The 11,502-nt window shown below is 28.8% G+C and overlaps 1 protein-coding gene across 1 annotated transcript; it reads right to left on the bottom strand.

The window, feature by feature from the left end:
* Positions 1 to 950: 950 nt before the first annotated feature.
* Positions 951 to 10,330, bottom strand: LOC129966277 (uncharacterized). The gene is made up of 4 exons (XM_056080693.1): positions 10,204 to 10,330; positions 8,897 to 8,943; positions 5,814 to 5,930; positions 951 to 1,052 (listed from the first exon to the last, which is right to left on the bottom strand). Exons 1-4 carry the CDS (start codon positions 10,328 to 10,330, stop codon positions 951 to 953), a joined length of 393 nt encoding a protein of 130 aa, XP_055936668.1.
* Positions 10,331 to 11,502: the final 1,172 nt, after the last annotated feature.

Here is an 11,502-nt window from a genome sequence, read left to right as displayed (position 1 = left end):
TTAGTTTAAAAACTCAATAACCATTCTACTTCCAGATTAGCAATCAGAATTTTATTATTGGTTATTAATCTTGCATATTCATAGAATTAGAACTCGAAGAATTGGCAGATATTTTGTGATGTTCTATTTTTAAATTGAAATATGGATTTGAGAAAGATAAGTAAAATTAAAGAATCATTAACAAAAAAGTATGAAAACAAAAACTACATCCACGATCTAATTTTGAGCGAAGAACAAAAAGAAAAAAAAAAATAGCAAGTATAATTGTAAACCAAGTGCTGAAAAAAATTTAAATAATTCAAATGTAAGTTAAGAATGAATAAAATAAATCGATTCAATAAAATTGTTTGCGTTTTTATATGTTCCTTGTTAATTTTTTTAGATAGTTTTGAAAAAAAAAAATTATCAGATTAATATAAATTTTCCTCAATTTTGACATTCCGAAAAGTCTATTAGTTACTTCTATTATTCTAGAAACACATTATTTATTTTCTTCATATTGCTCACCAACAATCTTTCAGAAATTCCTGTTTTAAATCACATGCGCTACGTCCAGGAAGACCTACAAGTCGATATTCCAATTCTTCTACACATGATCGAATTCTAATAAAATGGAAAGTCACTAAATTTTTGTTATTTGAATTCTTTTTTTATTAATTAATGATGATGATAAAAATAATTATTTTTCATTAATTGATTTTTGATGGAGATAAAAATAAAGAAATGGTGTTGTTTTTAATTATTATTTCACTTTTGATAGTGATAAAAAAACATTTTTTTCATTATTTAATTTTTGATGGTGACAAAAAAAATGTAAAAAATCATAACACTGAAAAAACTGAAATTTATTTACTTTGATCATATCGCAATTAATAATAATACAATTTGTGGTGAAAAATATAAACATCAACTTTCTTTTTTGAATAAACGTTTTTTTCTACCGTAATTCGTCATCCAAAAATGTTTGGGATTGCAATTTTTTTTCCCGCCTGTTCTCTTTTAGTGCATTCTTCACTCAGCATCAATTTATTAACATAGACGCTCGTCTTCATCTGAAATATAAATTCACAATGAGTAAAAATACAGTGGAAAAATATACAACAAATGTATTAAAGCTAATTTTAGTGAAATCGAGTTTTATGAAGACTTTGACATAATTTTTTACTACAGCATCGTCTAATGTTTATAACTACATATACATACATACATACATACATACACACACACACACACACACACACACACACATATATATATATATATATATATATATATATATATATATATATATATATATATATATATATATATATATATATATATATATATATATATATATATATATATATATATATATATATATATATATATGAAGACTTTGTTTTGAGAATTTTTGGAAACTGTAAAAAATTAATAAAGAAATAATAAATGGTTTTTAAACTGTGAATGAATTTTTTAAAAATGAAAGCTCATTCTTAAGTTTCGTTTCATGCTGGTAACATGCGGATTTCATATTCTAGGGGGTCGAAAATTACTGAAAACTAAAAAGTAATCTAGAACCCATATTTGCAAAAATATTAAAACTTAAAAAAAAAAAGCTTGAAAATGTAAGGAATTTTATAGCCTATAATTTGTTAAGTGTGTAGTGTTGGAACTAGGGAGTTTTATTGATATTCAAGAAAACTAAGATGGGAACCAGAAAACATGGCTACAACATCAGTACCGATGTTCGCAGAGACCGCCGTCAAATTCGAAAGACAAATTCAGATAATAGGCATTAAATAGATGAAAATTACCAAAAAACATATAGTCGCAAGTAACGTTTTTCAAAGAAAATCACAAATCGGGTGTGTTTGCACATTGCATAATTGATGCCACGCAAGAAGATGCTCACTTTTCTGCTAGAGTTTTATTCTCAGATGGAGCCGGGTTTAAGAGATAAGGTGTCTTCTACACGCACAATGCGAACATTTGGTTATTCGAAAAATCCCAACATAACTCTATCTTCGAACTTACAACTCAAGTTTGATATTAATATCTGGGCAGAGTCTTCTATTTGGACCGTATCTTGTGCCCGAACACCTCAGCGGCAAAAAGTACTTTGTTTTCTTCCCGCACGTTCCTCCGAATTTACTGCAGGGAACACCGACAATTTGGTTAATGCATGATGGAACACCAGCACATTATAGTTACATTCGTGAAATCTCAATTGTTGTTTGTGAATGAAGTATTACGAACATCAATTCTATAATGCTCATTAATGAATATATGCTCGCTGCTTTTATTTTTCTCGAACGCATGGAAAATTTACATATGAGAAGGCTTCTTCTTGCTTACCTTGTTCTTAATCCTCATATTCATAGGGCCATTCTCCTCGCCGGACTCAGTGTCTTTTCGACATCTGTTTTTGTGATTTTCACTGAATATACCCTATGTTCACTATAAACCCTGCGACCCTATGTTTTCTGATAATTTTTCATCTACTTAATGCCTATTATCCTTGCTCTGAATTTGTCTTTTGAATTTTACAACGCTCTCTGCAAACATCGATATTGATGTTGCAGCGATTTTTTCTGTTTCCCATTTTAGTTTTTCTTAAATATCTTTAAAACTCCCCAGTTCTCACACTACACGCTTATATCAAATTATAGACTATAAAATTCCTTACATTTTCAAGCTTTTATTTTTATTCAAATTTTAATATTTTTGTAAATATAGGTTCTAAACTACTTTTTGGTTTTCTATAATTTACGACCCCCTAGGTCATCAAATCCGCATGTTACCAGCATGAAACGAAACTTTTAAGAATGTGCATTCATTTTTCTAAAAATCCATTGTTTAAAAACCATTTATTATTTCTTTATTAATTTTTTACTGTTTCCAAAAATTCTCCGACTGTCTATGCTTTTGCGATTTTCACCAATTAAACGTCATTTGGGACCCCATGTTGTATGGGGATTCTTTATCCACCTGATGCCTACTATCACCCCTCGGAATTTGTCGGTCGAATTCAGCGGCACCTTATATATATATATATATATATATATATATATATATATATATATATATATATATATATATATATATATATATATATATATATATATATATATAGAGAGAGAGAGAGAGAGAGAGAGAGAGAGAGAGAGAGAGAAAAGAAATATAAATATGGAAAGTGTTCGTCTTTTCGGCTTTTGATATGGGAAAAATAATAGCCTAAACAACTATGTAGTTAAAGTTACAGTGAAATTGGAGCTTGAGTGATTTGCAACTTATTCTCTTTACATCTGTAATGTAAATTTATTTCACACAAGCCAGGAATATCTGAGAAATCATTTTCAAAGGAATTTTAACAAAATATTAATAAAATTATTGTCATAATAAATGGGAGCAGTCATAATAAATGGGAGTTTTAAATGGGAGCAGCAATTATAAAGAAGAAAATGTAAACCTAGAAATAATGATATATACAAAAGTTCTCACTTACGATTGTTAAAACTTTGTTAAGTGATATTTAGAATTAATTACGACCTTGCAAAGTCATCGCATAGAGCTTCAAGAATGTTTTTAGTTCCGTATATGTTATGATTTGATACCAAAATTGAATTTGTGTATTTTTTATTAGGTTTTATTGCTGGCTTGCTTGTGTTTAAGGTTCTGGAAAAGACAGCAGTTTAAGAATGAGTATTTCACTTACATATTTTTGAGCAGTTATATATTTTTAATCATATAAATTCACCCATGGATTTTGCTGTTATACAACTCCAGATCATAAAATTAATTGAATGTTTAACAGTAAGTGATATGCAATCAGGATGGGAATGTCTTGCTGTTCTGTTCCTTGTGTATTTTATGTTACCGTTACGAAATAATAAATTTTGGTCTCGTCACTCTAAATCAAGCTGTCCACATATTATATGTCTAATCCTTTCAACCTTTGTTTAGGATTTAAAAATGACTTTTTTTCTTTAAATTCTGGTATTTAGATTAGCTTCGTGCAATATGAGTTGAGTAGTCTTAGCACTTAATATCACATCGCATTATACCACTTCACTTTATATACATATAACAGAATGATTTTCCTCTGTTACGTAGATACAATCTTTTAATTAATTCATTATCACTTGGTATTGAGCATCTTTTTTTCAACCTTTTTAATTTACTTTTAAATGACTGAGCTTTTTTATACTTCTTCAAACATTTAAATAATCTTCTTTAGTTATATTTCTGCTAATTTTCTATCTAATTTTCTTATAATTAAAATCTTGTTCATGCAACAGAAAATTCTTGCACCCCCTTTTGGTGGCGAATAATTTTTTTTATGCAATATCTAAACTTTTATGTACCCATGTTTGTTGCATTATACGTATAAAAATCAAAAAAAGATATTGAAGTTATCTGGAATTAAAGAAGTCATAACGCATAATATTTGTAAATATTATCATGAAAGATTATTATAAACCTTTACAAGGTTTATTCGAATGATTCTACACCTAAGGAATAAACAGAATTTATCTAGTTTCAAAATAAGGTTAAAATAAAAATAATAAATTTTGGTATATATATATACATATATATATATATATATATATATATATATATATATATATATATATATATATATATATATATATATATATATATATATATATATATATTATCCTCATATATAAGTATACAAAAATTAACGACTGCTTTGTCAATCGAAATTTTACATCTCTGTGTATATGTGTTGAGGTATGTATGTATGTGTTAGAAGGGAATAGTAGGCATCAGGAGGATAAAGAATCACCATACAACAAAGGATACAAGACGATGTTTAGTAGGTGAAAATCGGAAATATATAGGGAGTCCCGGAACTGTTGTAAACTGTAAAAAATAAATAAAAAATAATATTAATAATAAAAAAATAACAAATAATGTAAATTTTTCATGCGTTCGAGGAAAATAAAAGCAGTTAACAAGTGTTCATTAATGGGCTTTGCAGAATTGAACGTTGGTCGTTAAACTTTATTCGCAAACAAGTCAGATTTCACAAATGCAACTAAAATGTGCTGGTGTTCCATCGTGCATTAACAAATGCTCTGGCTTACAATTGCCGGTGTTCCCTGCCGGAAATCCAGAGGAACGTACTGCAAGAAAACAAGCTACTTTATGCCGTTGAGGCGTTCGGACAGAAGCTGCGGTCCCAATAGATAACCCTGCCAAGATGTTAATATCAAATTTGTGCTGTACGTTCAACGAAATAGTGATGTGAGGATTTTCGAATGACTAAATATGCGCATTGTGCGTGTTGAAGACACCTTATCTCGTAAAACAGGATTCATCTGAGGATAAAACTCTAGCAGAAAAGTGTGCATCTTCTTGTGTTACATCAAGCATCCAGCGTGCGAGCTCCACCCTATTTGCGATTTTCACTGAAAAACGTTAATAGTGACGCTATGTTTTATGGTATGTTTTCATCTCCGTAATGCCTGCTATCTTCTATATGAATTTATCTTGCAAATTTGACATTCACATGTTATTTTTTTTGTTTTTTTTTTACAGTTTTCGACAATTCTCTGACTCCCTATATTTTTGCGATTTTCACCCACTGAACGTCGTTTGAGACCCTATGAGACCCTTGAGACCCTATGATACCATCATCCCACTGCATTTGTCGGTTGAATTCGGCAGCACCCTGTATACATGTGTGTGTGTGTGTGTGTGTGTATGTGTGTGTGTGTGTGTGTGTGTGTGTGTGTGTGTGTGTGTGTGTGTGTGTGTGTGCGTGTGCGTGTGCGTGTGCGTGTGCGTGTGCGTGTGTGCCTTACCCTTTCTTCTTTCGTATGGTTACATAGGAATGATCCAAACGTTTCAAACATTTCTCTAGAAAATGGATCTTCAATACCAAACACCTGATGTACACATTTCGCAAATAGCACCTTCGCCTAGGCAAAGTATAAAAAAAAGAAACAAATACAATAATTATATTCAAAATATTCTTTATATAATTTGATAAATGTCTACAAAATAAAAATAATATTTAAACAGATTATGTGTAACAAGCTGAAAAAATATCATATAATCAGTTGTTAGTGGATGCTTTAAAACTTGCGATTTAGATTTATGATCAAAACTGTAAGCATGTGCAATGCAGAATAAGTATGAAATAAATAATTAAATTTTCTTCTGTGTTGAAACATACATAAAAATTAAATTGCAAAAAATTGCACAAAATATCATGTTAATTGAAAATAAATTTCCCTTTCGTTAACAGCGGAGGCAGGAGTGAAATATTTTCTATGTTCCTTGTTCAAGTATTCTAAAAGTTGATAACTCATTCTTTGACTGCATGTGTATAAGGAACTGATTCCTGGTGTTCATTGACAGTAACTACTCCTATATGTAACCTTCATTGCTTCCTAAGAATTTGATTAGTGACTGAATGTAATTCAGAAATTTAAACGTCATCTAATACGAGTATATAAAAATGAATTTTTGTTGTTTCGTATTTTATGCTCTGCCGTACCGTTCAACTGATTGCGATAAAACTTTACTAACTTATACCTAAGCAGCATATAGCCTGTCCTACATGTAATACATAGTAACATCTAATGCTTCCTAAGAATTTGAATAGTGACTGAATGTAATTCAGTAATTTAAGCATCATCAATATATAAAAATGATTTTTTATATATATTTTATGCTCTGCCGTACTATTCAACTGAATGCGATAAAACTTTACCAACTTACTGCACTTGCGCCAATAATATAAGCATAATACAATTATTTATATCTAATATATATACAAACGAAAAGCGACAATCGAGCAAGAAAGTATATTGTTTACGAATTGCAAATTCATGCGCATCAAAATGAGATGATCAACATGTGGCATGAATTGATTCAACTATTTTTAACAGAAAGAAGAATGAAGAAGAAGTGCTAATTTCACGCATTCGTATTATTCCCACCGACATGGCTTTTGATTTCAAACGATTATAGTTACTCATTCGACTTGGCTTCTCGATGATCATCAATAAGGTGCAAGGGCAATCACTTCAAGTGCACGGATAGAACTAAGAAATCCATGTTTTTCACGTGGTCATTTGTGTGATAAATGCTCTCGAGTCAAAAAGCAAAGAAATTTATTTGTTTTTGCTGAAGGAGGAAAAACAAAAATTATTATTTAACTGCTTTAGGGTAGACAAAGTCAAAAAAATAAATATTATTTATACTTCTTCTTGATGTATCCATTCAATTTCAATGAATGTATTCGTTGTCGAGAAGATAATAAATATCCTTATTTCTATCATTCCTAATTAAACAAGATAACTATTTCAAATTTTAAAACGATATTTCCAAAATTATTTCTTCTGCGGCAGCAACTCACCCGGTACCATCTAGTACGAAGTAAATAATATTTCATTGTTTTATCTTGATCATGCTCGCGTTATTTTTTAATGGTATTTTAACATAATTTACCAATTCATAGCAACCAAAGTCAAATAGTAGTTCTCCATTTCTTTATTTACTTCTTAAAATGACAAAAATATTCAACTGTATTATAGGTGTGAATTGTTTTACAATGCAAAGGTTAGTAACAACACAGAAAACATTCGACAATTATAGAGATGTAATATGCCTATAATATTTTTATGGGGAAATAATGCAGGTCTACATTTGAAAATGTGGAACGCTTCGATCTGAATCAAAATCTAATTTATTTCAAGGCAAATTTAAAAATTTAAATCTTCAACTGAAGAAATTCAAAAACTCAAAAAATAGAAGCTGTAATTAAGATTGCTTTAAACAGAAAAATATTATGAATTTTTCAATCTAGATAAAAATTAAGCATTCGAAAGATGTCTCTTCAAAACATTTTCCCATATTCTCTAATAAAGTTGTATACCACAACCCCGTAAAAAATTTTGAACTTGTTAAACCAGAGAACATTTTACACGGCATAGACGCACGATACTTACGAAATATTAAACTTTAAGGTGAATTTGGAATTTTTACTAAATTTATCTTTTGACCATTGGTAAGTTTTTTAGGGAACAATCCGTTGCTTGCTGTTAATAGTATCTAAAAACCGATGTCGTGTTTCAGGCGTGTTATCCTAAATGATTGAAAATAAAATTTGAAATAGAACTGCAATTGTTGTCACAAAATCACATACCAAATTTTTTATATTTCAGCCAATGTATTTTTTAGTTATAGCGCTTATATACCTTAGAAAATACAAATAAACAAACGTTCAATTCTTAATTAGATTTCGTTCAAAACTTGATAGGTATCTACTATGTAAATATTAAATCACCATACCGAATTTTATTCGTCAAGATCGCTTCATTCTGTATTTATCGTATTAACGTACATTCAAATTGCTTCTTCTTCTAACTTCTAATTCTTCTAACAAAGTTCTGAGTAGATTTTGTTAAAAATTTGAAAGAAATATATAAATCTGGTGTAAAGATCATACACCAAATTTCATCTGTTTAGCTCAAATAATTTTTTGTGGTCATATATGGCAAAGTAAAAATGAATGCAAGTTTTCTTAATCTTATTTTTCTCTTAACTTTAAACTTTTCTTTTAACTAAAAAGTAAAAGTAACGTTGTTGTTGTTTTCTTAACTAAAAAGTAATCGCTTTATTTTGCCTTTTCCGAAGCAAATATCAAATGAAACTCTTCTCAAAACCGAAATCATTTCATTTGACTCCGATTCAAATAACGAGATATTTTGAAAAATAGCATGTTCTTATAACAAGATTTTTAATCAATCTGAACTACATTCAATCAGTGTAAATATAATTTATCAAGCTGCGATGATTGTGATTTGGAAACATATTATTATATATCAATAATTCAATGAAAAATTAATCAATTTAAAATTTAAAAGTTCAGTATTACCTGGTCTGAACCTTCTTCGAGAATCTTAAAAGGTTCTTCATATTCATCTAAGTGTAAAACGAAATATTAAAATTTCAAAAAAAACCCTCCAATATAGGAATTGTTCACATGTAGTACAAAAATTAACAAAATGCTTTACAGAATATTCCAAGATAAAAGAATAATTTTTGGATTTACTTAATTGTTATTCACTCTCAAAAACCAGCAAAATAGCTATCGAAACTAATTCAAAAAAATATAAGTAAATAAGAAACAGAAAATAATGCGTTTGTTCTAAGAATATAAAGTCATAAAAAAAAAGATTTGCTTGAAAAAATTTTTTAATGGGCATTGAAACAAGATTATGGACGCGAAAGAAATTACATGAATCAATGCTTTAACTTGTTGAGCACATTTGAGCACGCCAATAAGTTTTTACTGTTAGGCAAAAAAAAAAAACAAAAAAAAACGACTTGGATGAAAGACACCTAATTATCATTCTCCCGAAGTTATTTCAATACTTTCTTTTGGATTTAAAGCATTCAGAAAAGTTATCTTTTATAAGTTTATTGAATTAGTAATTTCTTGCAAGGCTCATCGAAATAAGGCACTCTTAGTGTTGGTCCAAGTCAGGACAACAGCGCAAAATCGATTTTCAGTCTCCAGAATTTATACTATAATATGATTTAAAGCAAAAATAAAACAGAAGCTCGATGTAGATTTCCTGAGGCCTTTATATTAAATTTCTAGATGACTATTGGGGCTTTCTTTTAATGAATAGTGGAACCATAAATTCTCAATTATGGTTCCACCCTACTATATTTAAATCAAACAAATTTCTCACACGATCATTGAGTTTTTTGCTTTTTTTTTTAAAGATATGACATTAGAATTAAGCTTTATTTTTGATTCTGAAAGATATAATCTTTCTCTGAGTTGAAACATTTTTTTTTAATTTTAAAGAAGAGAAGGTGTTATTTTACGTACTTAAAATTATTCTATTTAACTTATAATATCATTATATCATAAAAAATGAAAGTTGCATATCGTTAAGAATAAAGTTGTAGAAAAGTAACAGCCAGTCAATCTGTCCACAGCTCCTCGTGTATGTGATATATGCATAGAATGTGAAAAACATAATTATTGAAAAATAAGCGCCGATTTAAATTGCCATTAATTAGGTTGCCATTTTATATATGCACACAATATCAAGGACTTACGCCGTCTTATGCATTCCTACGGATAACTGATAGATGAAATTTGAAGATATATTCTTAATATTGCTACACTCGAAATATTATAGATATTTGATATTCAATAAATCTTACTTAAACCGCACACGAAATGGAAAAAGCAACTTATCCACTCATCATTGTTGAAACTTGGAAACAAAAAGAAATCTCTAGATGGAATAAAAAAAATTAATAGCAATGCAGTACAGAATATTTTCTGCATTTCAAACCGTTACACTCTCTTTCTTCTAAACGCAATTCTAATTTCCCAGAAATATTTTTTCTGTGAACTTTATATTATGTTTCAAACAAAGGTTTTTTTTCCTTGTTTGGAGTAGTAGTGACATTATTTTTATTGTACATTGAAATGAAAAATAGCGTGCTTCGGTGCAATTGGTAATATAGCATTGACCAAGAATATAATTTCATTTCTATTAATTGCGATAGAATTCTTTGCGATTCGTTATTTGCCTCAAATTCGTGAAAATGAAGCAATTCAAATAAAAATAATCATTTGTGGTGATTTATAGGAATCCCTATTGCACATATAAATAAAGTGATGTGCCATGAGATTACAAAGGGCTGTACTCTTTACATGAAGAAATTACTATGCCTTATTCATACTAGCAGCGTTTGGCGATCAGTTTTTTTTCGTCAGGATTGATGGTTACTAAACATTTCAATTGTTTATTCTGCAAAATATTTATAAATTTTAAATTTTAATAGATATATAATTCTTACTATTTCAAAAGCCTTACTCCGTTTTTCTTGTTTGTTATGCATTTCCTTTTCTACTTATATCTTTCCACAATAAAGTATATCAAAGGAAAGAGTGATAATAAGTAATAGGCACATTTAAAAATTTTATCACAATTATTTGATTTTTAATCTAAAACTTAATTTAAAGTGCAACCCAATATTTAAAAAAATTTATGCAATTTTGTATTAAGTTTTATTTCTACAAAATATTCATGGAATTCCCTTTATATAAAACTAGAATGTCTTCTATATTTGAAGGACCTTTATGTGCAACCAATATTTTTTAAAAAAATTATTGAACGTATGCAAATAAATTATTGCACTGAAAACTTTCAAAATGAAAAAATATGATGAATCTTCATATTTTGATCACAATAATAGAATAATAAAGCCAGTATAAAATGTTAATAGAAACAGTACAAATTTTTAAGGTTGACCTCAACTATAAAATATATTCTTGAAAAATACAATTAAAATACAATGTAATTATCGAGCAGAAACTTTAGCATTATGCTTAATTTTTAATTAATTAAAACTAATTAATTTCATGTAAATCATTCCAAAGTGCGCATGCCCATCTTTCAAATCATATATGTGCCCAATTTGGTCACACGGTCCAATTTGTAGAGTGCCAAC

This window comes from Argiope bruennichi, chromosome 4 (assembly GCF_947563725.1).
Source record: "Argiope bruennichi chromosome 4, qqArgBrue1.1, whole genome shotgun sequence".
In the NCBI taxonomy this organism is placed as follows: Eukaryota; Metazoa; Arthropoda; class Arachnida; order Araneae; family Araneidae; genus Argiope; species Argiope bruennichi.
This window is presented reverse-complemented; position numbering and strand designations above follow the sequence as displayed.